The sequence below is a fragment of the Portunus trituberculatus genome, chromosome 47, assembly GCF_017591435.1.
Source record: "Portunus trituberculatus isolate SZX2019 chromosome 47, ASM1759143v1, whole genome shotgun sequence".
Lineage (NCBI taxonomy): Eukaryota > Metazoa > Arthropoda > Malacostraca > Decapoda > Portunidae > Portunus > Portunus trituberculatus.
The window spans coordinates 4,637,487-4,649,801 of NC_059301.1; the positions used below are offsets into that span (position 1 = coordinate 4,637,487).

The 12,315-nt window shown below is 39.4% G+C and overlaps 1 protein-coding gene across 1 annotated transcript in view; it reads right to left on the minus strand.

The window, feature by feature from the left end:
- The window catches only part of LOC123520507 (ankyrin repeat domain-containing protein 11-like), a 108,523-nt gene that overhangs the window by 37,941 nt on the left and 58,267 nt on the right, over positions 1-12,315 (minus strand). The window contains exons 7-13 of the mRNA XM_045282818.1: positions 4,421-4,574; positions 3,856-4,112; positions 3,094-3,509; positions 2,489-2,615; positions 2,161-2,360; positions 1,818-2,030; positions 18-149 (exon numbers count right to left, since the gene is read on the minus strand). Of these exons, the coding sequence (XP_045138753.1) occupies positions 18-149; positions 1,818-2,030; positions 2,161-2,360; positions 2,489-2,615; positions 3,094-3,509; positions 3,856-4,112; positions 4,421-4,574 (1,499 nt within the window). The remainder of the gene's footprint in view (positions 1-17; positions 150-1,817; positions 2,031-2,160; positions 2,361-2,488; positions 2,616-3,093; positions 3,510-3,855; positions 4,113-4,420; positions 4,575-12,315) is intronic.

Here is a 12,315-nt window from a genome sequence, read left to right on the forward strand (position 1 = left end):
TACAGCAATTAACTGACCTCTTCATCCTTTAAGAAGGTGCAGACAGAGAATGGCAAAGCTTGGTTGGCCAATGCACGTGCTGCACGCCCATGCACACGCAAAATCTCTTGTTCAACACTCAACACCAACTTCTCTTTTTCTATCAAGTGCTGGAAAAAAGAAGAATTGTAACTTGCACACAAGTATATTTCCTTGCAATACTTATGTAAACTAAAATTTTTATTGTTAGACCATGATGAGTACCAAGAATGCATGCATGGACCAATCTGAATTCTTAATACAGTGGAGACTCAATACTCAAACTTAATTAGTTCCAAAAAGGCTGTTCCCGTATCAAAATGTTCAACAATCGATATATATAAATCAGGTAATTTGTTCTAATCTTAGCAAAACCTTAAGTTTATAAAAATTTCAATTTATTTAAAAAAAAAATTATTTGTACATATACTGTAAGTGCAGACTGGTGACAGATAACGTAGAAGAAGAAAGGAGGGTGGGGAGGAGGGAGATCATCAGAGGACTAGTCACCATCCATGAAAATGTCTGGTGTGATTCCTGTGAACCCACTGGTGAAGGGCTGTGGCTCACTAACACTTGCACTCTCACTAGATTCCTTATTTTCACCACTAATAAGCCTCTTTGGTGCTATTATAAGTTTCTAAATGAAAAACTACTGACAGAACGCTGAAGAATGTTTTGTTTCTCATGACTGCGGCAGGACTAGGGATACATCTGGTATGCTGGAATACAGGTATTTCTATTTGTATTACCGGTAATAACGGTATCGGAAGGGGACAATGGTGGCAGCAGGGAGAGGCCAGAGCTTTGTTTATAACCATGTGTGCAGCCATTCGATTACCTGATATTATCACCACTGATAAGCCTTTGGTGTTAATATAAGTTAATAAATGAAAAACTAAGGACAGAATGCAGCAGAATGTTATTCTGATGGACGTGACAGCACAACTGGGGGAGGGGAGGAGGGAGAGGACAGGGAGCCTTTGTTTATAACCACATGTGTGGACATTCGACTATCAGGTATTTTTCTGAGTATTAAATCAAACTTTTGCGATCGAGTATTGAAAAGTTCAACTATTAAGACATTTGATTATTGAGTCTCCACTGTATAGTTGTAGGTAATGTTTTTTTTTTATTTTTTTTTTTTTCCAGTAAGGCCTATAGCGCATGTAGGCACACTTGAAGAGTGTATGGGAAGCGCTGATCAGCTTCCGCCCATTAGTGGCGCAGGCAATTTTATTTATAGTGGTACCCATATTAGGGCCCATATCACCACCCAAGCTCATCTTAAGTGTAACCACCTAGAACCTGGGTATCATGGTGATATGTAGGTAACTTTAAACCACTCGATAAATGGCAAAGTGTTTTAAGGCTGTACGTGGTGGGATTCGAACCTACGCGTGGACGTCTGCCCGATCCCACACTCACCACCTTATCCACTACGCCACCGCCTCTGGATGGTACACAGCTGTCGATTAGTGGAATTCTTCCCATTACGAGTATTTGGTTCCTGTTCAGTACCACCTCCAAGGACAATCTTGAGTGGGGGCACCTTTGGTCCAGCACCAGAACTGGACTCACTTTTGATGAGACTATGTTTCCTTGTTTACATGTAATGAGCTCACAATGTTTCCTTGTTTACATGTAATGAGCTCAAGGTTGGAACTTTATATTGCCAAGCCCTAAATGAGAATGTCAGCCTGGGAAAGTATTAAAACAAAACTAATAACAATGATAATGATAATGATGATGATGATGATGATGATGATGATGATAAGCATGGTATACAAAAGACATACCTGCAGTCGTAGTCTGTAGCGCTCTTTTTCTTGATCAGTAAAGAGTTCCTTGAGGAGCTGACTGAGGGAGGCAGGAGGAGACATAATGGGAACAGAGAGTCTAGAGGTGGCATTACCTGCCAATACATATGAGCACCGGTTCATCAGGTATTCTTTAAATCCTTGTGGTGGCTTAGGTTGAACAGGTCTAAGGTTCTCTCTTCTCCGCTCAATCTGATGGATGGAAGCAAATATCTAAGTAAAATAATAATAAAAAACTGAAGTAATGCATGAATACTGACACCGATACCTTTTATTCCTTATTCTGAATTCGGCAAAGTAATAAAGGAAGCAAGTCACAAACCTGCTTCCTGATATTAAGAAAAGTTTCATAGCAATTGGTCATAGGCTGATCCACCAGGGAAACAGCTGGTGGTTCGCATTCTGGTTCCTTCATCTTCAATTTCCTCTTGCGTGGGTGGACAGCATCATCCATGGTCGTGGAGGGTCGGGCAGATTCCTCTACTTTCACTGTTACCTCTTGTTTAACCACAGAGGTAGAAGCTGCAGTTGGAAGAAATACTATTTTATAGCTGCTTTCAAACAATAATTCAAATTAATCATATTCTGGTAACTTCATAAATTAATAAAGCATGAAATTAGATACTATTTACATTTGAATTAAGTAATACCTGTAGTGGACTCCTCTGCAGAACTAGAATTTCCTCCCCCACCACTGCCCCGTTGGGATCTAGTTATTCTTGTGCCACTGCCCTTCTCACTACCAGAGCTACTGCCAGCACCTCCTTGTTCTTCAGTCTGCACAAAGGGACATAACAATAAATTCATGAATCATTACATACAGTTACTAGAGAAATATAGAGGCATATTTCTCAATATTCTGACTTTGCACAGCCTTAAGCAGCTAAAAACAGTTGACATTTATATATAAGATAGTGTAATCTACAATAATGTCATTTTGTAAAGACTGAGCATAGTGCTCTTTGCAATGTAACAAGGTCAATTAAATTGATAAAATTTTACATATGAATCAATTCTTCCATACATGTACTCTATATATAACTGACTTTCAATCCCCTTCTGTAGTTTGAAAACAGCAACCAGTTATACACATTGAACATCTATTCTTTCAAACTCAAAATCCTAAAATAATTAAATTATTTTTCCTAACTTAGTGCAATGGTTCAACTTCCAATGAATTTTGAGCTTTCTCCAAGCTAATCAAAATAATTTGTACATCTAATGCTATTAGGAACAAAGCAAATGGTTCACGTACATCACAATTCACCTTGACAGTCACTCCTGGCTCCTTGCCATCCACTGGCACCTCCTTTTCTTCTCCAGAACTTGTGTTCACAACATACGGCAGCTGTCGATTACTGGAATTCTTCCCATTACGAGTATTTGGTTCCTGTTCAGTACCACCTCCAAGGACAATCTTGAGTGGGGGCACCTTTGGTCCAGCACCAGAACTGGATTCACTTTTGACATCATCTTCAGTATCACTGCTATCACCACCATTTTTAGTGCTTGGTGGCTTGGGACTGTTGGCTGCCGACCCCATTGGGCTTTTCCGCTGCTCCCCACTGGGTGGTGCATTGGTTGTTGTTGACTGTTTTGGTCCTCCAGCTCCTGTACTATTCCCTGCAGTGCCACCACGACCTCCAGACTTTACATTTTTGTCTGAATTCCCTATTGGTAGGGAATAATATGTGATTAATTCTATAATCAAACAACTTGTTCTTTCCTAAAGTACTGAGTAAGAGCAAGTAGACAGACCTTGGCACCCTTAGACATTTCTATATTCTATCAATAATTCACTCATACACTGGTGATTCGGTTATTCATCAGTACTGCAGGAATAGGAATTTCCCACTTGATAAAACCAATCTGATCTTTGCTTACTGCATGAGCTCTCCATTCTATTTTTACTCACTGAAAATATGCATTGAATACGCCAGTACAGCTAACAGGAATGTTCGACCAAATCATTAATAGATGCACCACACTAGTTCAATGCTCAAACACAGCTACTTACCAGCAGGACGGCCACCACCTCTTCCTACACCTTTGACAGCCACATCTTTGGCTTCCTCCTTTCTTTTCTTTTTCCTGGCTTCTTCATCTTCCTCAGGTTCACCTTCTCTCCCTCTCTTATCTCCTTTGTCTTCAGTTGGCCCAGACTCAGGCCTTGGTGGTCCACCTGCAGCTGCTTTGTCCTCCTCTTCTTCACCTCTTCCTTCATCCTTACTGCACTTAAATTCATACACATCCTCATTGTTTTCCATTATGTTTCTGGAAGAAATCAAATAATGAATCAAATAATATTTATAACATTTTAGTAAACTTGGATTCCAACAAAATAACAGTATGTTGTTTATGATGTGTATTGTACTAATGAACATTTCACTGAATCAACACAAATATTTTTCAAACATCTTAAAGGATGACCAAAATGTAAAAATATTTGTTTAGTCTAGCCTTAAACAAGAGTACACCATGAACTACAGATCTATTGTAAGACCACCACATACTTTACATTACTTCTAACATTTTTACAATTCAGAAGATTCTCTTTACTAAACCTAAATAGCAAATCTTACTTGCTGTCGTGGATCCTTGGTTTTTCAGGAGTGCGAGAAACTGTGTTGGGCAAGCGTAGGGTAACACGTGGTGACCCAGGTCCTCCCCCAGGTTTATCCTCTGATGATTTGTTGGCAGGAGGAGTCCGCCTAGACATACTTGTGCAGCTACCACCTGAACAACAATCAGTAAACAGTTTCATGCCTCCTTTATAAGAGTAGTCAATATAAGTATCAAGTTTACAGTATAATAGTAAAGTTCTGAGTAACACTATATAATATATTATGAACAACACTGGCACATCTAAGTGTATAATAATGAAGCCTTTAAAAATTATGAGAATGACGTAAAAGGCAAGTCACTGATGGTTTATTTTATTACTCTTGCACAATAAGCATATTGATGTCTGAAAACAAATGTAGTCAAGTGAAGGAACAAAAAGAGAATGGAGAAAGAGATGAAAAAAAAAACATTTTAAGACTTGAGAGACAATGGTTATCAATTTAGGGAGGAAATGAACAACAGAGGAAATATGAGAGCAGGTGGATGGGGGAGAAAAAAATAAATGTTCTTGAAAAAAATTTTAAAAGAAAAATCAATATCTCTATAATTCTGTTTTCACTATTCAGATAAGATGTGTAGCTTATCTTGGTCTTATTTATCAACATGACTGGCATCTCGTACGGAAAAAGCAACAGAATAAGGTTGAAAGTGAACAAAGCAAGAAACAAGGTTATGAAGATCCAGTGGGGAGGGAGGTATAGCTGGTGCTACAATAGTTCTCACTGTAGGATTGCAGCCCATACAAGAAAAACATATTGGGTTCTGAAACAATGTGTATTTGAGACCACAGCACTTGGAGTGAGGTCATTCTTCACTTGGAAAAGAACAATGCCCTAACCATTCACTGAAGATAAATGCACAACAATAGAGGTGACATATCACTAATATTAACAGAGAGAGCCATTCAAAAAGAAGAAATTAAAGGGCATCTAGTAGGCATATGGAATGTCTGATAGCTTTGAAAGTTTTATTTTTATTTATTATTTTTTTAAGGGAATAGTTTGTTGGTACTTATATATGACAATCTGCAAATCTAATGGAATACGGAATAAACATTGGGAGACAAGTAAAAAATAAAATTATACATACATACACACACACACACACACACACACACATATATATATATATATATATATATATATATATATATATATATATATATATATATATATATATATATATATATAGTGGAGACACAATACTCAAACTTTTCAATAGTCGACTTATATAATACTCGAAAAAATACTTATTAGTCGAACGTCCGTCAAAGTGGCTGTAAACAAAGGGTTCCCGCTGCCCCATGCGCCCCACCGGGCCACCGCAGCCAGTTGATTCTTTGGTGTCGTAAGAATAACATTGTCCTGGGCTTTCTCTCTGGAGTTTTTTTTTTTTTTTTTTTTTTTCATTTAGAGGCTTACAATGGCACCGAAGAGGCTTGTTAGTGGTGAGAATAAACATACAAGAAAGAATGTACAGGTGGACCTTGATTTACGAAGGCTTGATTTACAAAAATTTGAAGTTACGAATAAAATAATTTTTTCCTTTGACTCGATTTACAAATATAAAATTCGAATTTACGAATAAAAACATTTTGTAGCTTTTTCAAATTTTCAGCGACTTTCATTATCAACCGCCGCCGCTACCCATGACAGGACTTGATCACGTCAGTCCAGTCTACCTCCACCACCGGCACTCGTAGTGATCGCAGTGAAGCATTTCTTTCATTAGCTTCTCAAGTGCATATTACAGTGCACTATGTCTCCAAAGCGTGGCATAAATCCAAGTAAGGGCGGTGACAAGCCCAAGAAAGCCAGGAAAGTGGTTACACTTGAAACAAAGCTTGCTATATTGAAAAAAATTTGAAGAAGGAATGCAAGTGAAGGGCATAGCTAGTTTATTTGACATGGCTGCAACAACTGTGGTTACTATCCAGAAAGACAAAGATAAAATCATTGCTAGTGCAAAGAATGCAACCCCTCTCAGTGCAAAAATAGTGACGAAACACCGGCCTGCTATAATGGAAGACATGGAGAGGCTGTTGTCTTTGTGGGTGGATGACATGTGCGGCCGGGATGACTCACACATGACTAACAAAGCTATTCAGAAAAAGGCTCTCTTATTATATGAAGACTTGCTTGTGAAGGATACTGAAACTGCAGGACCCAGTGGTAGTGTTTCTCATCCACCATTTAATGCCAGTAAAGGGTGGTTGAACAATTTTAAACGCTTCAACCCTCACAGCGTCAAGCAGACGGGAGAGGCTGCGTCTGTCGACACAGCAGCTGCGTCTGATTATCTTCCTGTTTTTCTTGACATCGTAGCAGAAGGGGGATACACTGCCCAACAAGTGTTTAATGTGGATGAAACAGGACTATATTGGAAGCAGATGCCTACGAAAACAGTGATCTCTAGGTCACCTGGTCACAAAGCGTCCAAAGATCGTGTGTCCTTGCTTTTAGGTGGCAATGCTGCTGGTGACTTTAAGTTGAAGCCTGTGTTAATTCACCACTCTGAAAACCCTAGAGCTCTTAAAGGGCATGCCAAAACGAGTTTGCCTGTGATTTTTCGGTCTAGTAAGAGGGGTTTGGATGAACAGTCACATTTCAGGGCTGGTTCACTGATCATTTTTGTCCAGTCATGGAAAGGTACTGCCATCAAAAAAACTTGGCACATAAAGCACTACTATTGGTAGATAATGCTCCTTGACATCCCATAAACCTATCAGATCTGTCAGAGAACGCTTGTGTTGAGTTCTTACCGAAAAACACCATGGCTTTACTTCAGCCGATGGATCAAGGAATAATTGCCACATTTAAGGCTTATTATTTGAGGCACACATTCAAAAAGATGATTAAAGCTGTGGACACTGATAAAAGTCTCTCCATTATACAATTTTGGAAGCAGTTTGATATCAAGGATGGGATTGACATCATTGCAGTGTCATGGAATGAAGTAAAAGAATCAACAATGAATGCGGTGTGGAAGAAAATATGGCCCGAGTGTGTCTACAACTTCACTGGTTTCCCTCAGGTGTGTCCTGTGGTTACTGAGGTTGTCAATCTTGCCCATAAACCAGGGATGGAAGAAGTTGATGAAGAAGATGTCAGTGAACTATTAACCCTTAGCCGGCGGTGGAACTATATATAGACGGTCCTGATTGTATCAAAAATTTGCGGGGTGACTATATATAGACTCGTCTCCAAAATTTATCCCTTGTATTTCTAAGCATCGACTATATATAGACGGCCACGTGTGAGTGCCCCCGAGCCACAAAAATGATAACTGGCAATTCAAGAGTGGCCTTGGTGTACGTGACTTCTCACACTCATACCACACTCTGTTCCCAGCTTTCAGGCAGGGTGGAGTGCTCCTGTCTGCCTGTCATTCCACCAATATAGTATTATTTCTTGGACATATTTGGGAATTTTAGGCACAACCATGCTTCCTACAAGGAGGAGAATCACTGATGAGGATTTACAGCTGATTCTAGCGCATGATTTAGATGATGAGTTAGTAAGAGGAAACCATCACATAACTGAAAAAGCAAAAAACCAAAACAAAAAAAATTGGGAGGGTGGAGGGAAACCACATCCAGGTCACAAGTCCTGGACACATTTTTTAATGTGGGTGTGAGTGACTCCATTATCCTAGTAAACATATAAAGAAATTTCACTTTAAAGCCTAAAGTTTGATTTGAGAAACTTGTAAACACGGTGAAAGTGCGGTAGAGTCTATATAAAGATGCTGTCAAAACGTAACAAAATGCGGTGTAACTAAATTTATGCTGCACACCAGTAGGCGGCAGAAGCTATATATAGACGATTCACATTTTAGGAGACAGCCAACGTCCACTGCCGCCGGCTAGGGGTTAACCTCACATGAACAAGAACTTACCAACGAAGAACTCATTGCCATAGAACAGGAACGAGCAGTAGAGGAGGAAGCAGCAGCAGCAGAGGAGGAAGACACCACTCGACAGCACCATTTCACTCGCAAGATTTTAGCCGAGGCTTTCATCGAAATAGAAAGTGGCATGCAAAAAATTGTTGATAATGACCACAATCGTGAAAGAAGTTTAAAGTTAGAACGCAACATTCAATATGCCCTTGCTGCCTACAAACAGCTGTATCACGAGAAAGTGCATCAAGCAAGACAAACAAGACTGACATCTTTCTTCAGTGTTACTTCTGCTCTGGCAGATGCCTCAACCTCTGCTGCTACATCAGCCTCACCCACTGCTGCTACAGCTGTGACTTTCCGGACTTATCAGGAGCCACCCTCCCTTCAACTCTCCAAGATGATGATGATGCAGATTCCCCACAAGCCTACTCCATGTCAACACCACCGTCAACCCAGTAACCCCTCGCAACCACGCAGTTTCCCTGCCATCTCCAGTCTTTCAGCTTCTTATATTTTGTAAATACTAGCATTATATTTATGTACTGCATGTATTTACATTATCTATTATTATACAAATTATTGTTTTTAATTCTAGGGACGTGAGCAGGAACGTATCTCGCCTTATAAAATGGAAGTCTATGGAGAAAAAAGGCTTGATTTACGAATTTTTGATTTATGAACGGTTTTCCAGGAATGTAACTCATTCGTAAATCAAGGTCTACCTGTAGTGACAACCATCGAGAGGAAAAAGGAGATTATTGATAGATACGAGAAAGGAGGAAGAATAACTGATCTTGCAACTGAGTACTGTATGGCTAAATCTACAGTAGCCACAATACTGAAGAAGACAGAGTTCACTAAAAGTGTTGATGTGGGGATTGGTGTGAAAAGGCAATTTAAGCGACCTGCGGCAGTGGAAGAAAAGGAAAAATTGTTGATTGGATAAACCAAAGGCAGATGGCTGGTGATTCTTTGTTAGAGGGCATAATTTGTGCGAAAGCTAGGCTGCTGCATCGTAATCTTATTTCTGATACTGCATCTGACTCTAATGATGATTTTAACCCCTAAACCTTGGAACATGTCAATAGACGTTCATCACGAAGACTCGGTGCACGTCGATAGACGTTTAGCCATTTTGGGTTATATTTTGGCTTTTTTTTTTTTCTTTTTTTTCTTTTTTTTGAGCTGGCAACACTCATCAGGAGTAAACATATCCTATACGGCACTGTGTCACCAACTACCACGATGGATGGTGGGAGCGACGAGCGACAGTGATTTCACGCTGTCCGATTCCGCCACTTCTCCCGCACGCCTTACTTCTACACCTCAGGTCTTTTGCCATGTTGTGGGGAGACAACTTTTGAATGAGAGTGGTATCAGAAGGGCTTTGGAATTTACAGTTTCTACAACAATAGAGAGCGAAGATAGTGATGTTCTGGGCTCTGATACGGATATAGGAGGTTCAACCACCGAGGAAGAGGACATTCCACCACCACCACCAGCAACTCCTATTGTGTGTATTTTATTTTTTTTTTGCAAAAAAAATATAGAAATTAGATCACTTTGCAAACATTATGATTGAGAGAGAGAGAGAGAGAGAGAGAGAGAGAGAGAGAGAGAGAGAGAGAGAGAGAGAGAGAGAGAGAGAGAATACAAGGAGCCCGTTTTCCATCGCTCTAGCCAAGGCCACTGGACCCAATTGGACACAAGGCCACATACACCAATGATACCACCTCACTCAACCTGAGAAATTTAGTAACCATAGCATCTAAAGACTTCTGTTTTTTTGCATTGTAAAGAGGAAGAGTTGCTTGTGGGCAGAACACCATTTGTTCTCACTCGTTTATTGAATTTCCAAGTGTAATCAGTATGTGAATGCAAGCTATATTTGTGTATTTCTCGCCAAACCTCCCGAGTTAGCACAAGCTAAAAATCCCAACAAGGGTGGCTTGAGAATTTCAAGAAAAGAAGTGGAATTCATTGTTGTGAAGCACGGCAAGGCCGCAAGTGCTGACAGAGTTGCCGCCGAGTAATTTGTGTCTGAATTTAAGAAATTTGTTGATAAGGAGCGCTTAAGCCAACAACAGATCTTTAATTGTGATGAAACTGGTCTGTTTAGGAGGAAAAAAAAAAAAAAAAAAATCTATACAACAAAGGAAGAGAAGTGTTTACCAGGACACAAGCCTATGAAAGACAGGCTAACCCTGCTTCAATGTGTTAATGCTAGTGGCGACTACAAATTTAAACCGCTATTTTTTTTCTAAACTTGGGTTTGACAATGGCTGGAACGAATTACCTGATTTATAGATATCAATAGTCAAAGTTTTTAATACTCGAACAGCCATTTGGAATTAATTAAGTTCGAGTATTGAGTCTTCACTGTGTGTGTGTGTATATATATATATATATATATATATATATATATATATATATATATATATATATATATATATATATATATATATATATATATATATATATATATATATATATATATATATATATATATATATATATATATATATATATATATATATATATATATATATATATATATATATATATATATATATATATATATAGAGAGAGAGAGAGAGAGAGAGAGAGAGAGAGAGAGAGAGAGAGAGAGAGAGAGAGAGAGAGAGAGAGAGAGAGAGAGTGGAGGGTCTGTGCGCTATGTCCCTTATTAATAGAGCAGTTAGCATGAAAATAATAATAAAAGACAGAAATGAGTTGCAACATTTCGGCAGTGAGAAAGAGGCTGAAGACACGTCAGTTAAAGGAGGGGAGTTGATGAGACGAAAAGCTTTTGATTCCATCCTATCCAATAAAACTGTGTGAGTGGAACCTCCCCAAACATACGAAAAGTACTCCATACAAGGACAGAGTTAGCAGTTGGTGGGACAAGACAAACTGGCAGAAAACTCGCAGAACACGTAACTTCATAAAAGCTGTTTTAGTGAGAGATCAGACGTGGTTTCCAGTTAAGATTATGAGAAAAGGACAGACCAAGGCTATTCAGTGCAGAAGAAGGAGACAGTTTAGTGTCGCTAAAGAAAAGAGGATAGTTGTCTGGAAGGCAGTGTCGAGTTGACAGATGGAGCAATTGAGTTTTTGAGGCATTGAAGACAACTAAGTTTTCTCTGCTAAAATCAGAAATCTTAGAGAGATCAGAAGTCAGGCGTTCTGTGGTGTCCCTGCATGATCTGATGACTTCCTGAAGGGTTGGTCCTCTCTAGAAGGATGTGGAAAGATGTAGGGTGGTATCTTCAGCGTAGGAGTAGATAGGGCAAGAAGTTTTCTTAAGATCATTAACGAATAATAGAAAGAGAGTGCATGACAGGACAGAACCCTGAGGAACACCACTGTTAATAGACTTTGGAGAACAGTTGCTGTCTACCACAGCTGCAATAGAACAGTCAGAAAAGAAACTTGAGATTAAGTTGCAGAAAGAAGGATAGAAACTGTAGGAGGGCAGTTTTGATATCAAAGCTTTGTCCGACTTTATTAAAAGCTTTTGATATGTCTAATGCGACAGCAAAACAAAACATTTCACGAAATCTCTAAAATAGAGACTCAGTAAGGAGCACTAGATGATCACCCGTACAGTGACCTTGATGGAAGCCATACTGGCAATCAGATACAGTAAAACCTCGCTTGACGAACGTCTCTAAGGACGAACAATTCGGGAGATGACCAAAAAATTTGTCAATATATCGACCCAGGGGACGAACGATATTTTGGGGGACGAACGCAGTTACACGCGAGCCGTTTGTGTGATAGCTAACCCGGCTATCACACAACAACAAAACAAAATATAAGCACAAAAGAAAATAGAAACAGGAACATACGAAAAATATTACATAACATAATCTCCGTGCCACCACGATTTTCTCCTGTTTTTCCTGGGCATGGTGATGTTACCGGCGCACTCTACTGTAGCTTCCTC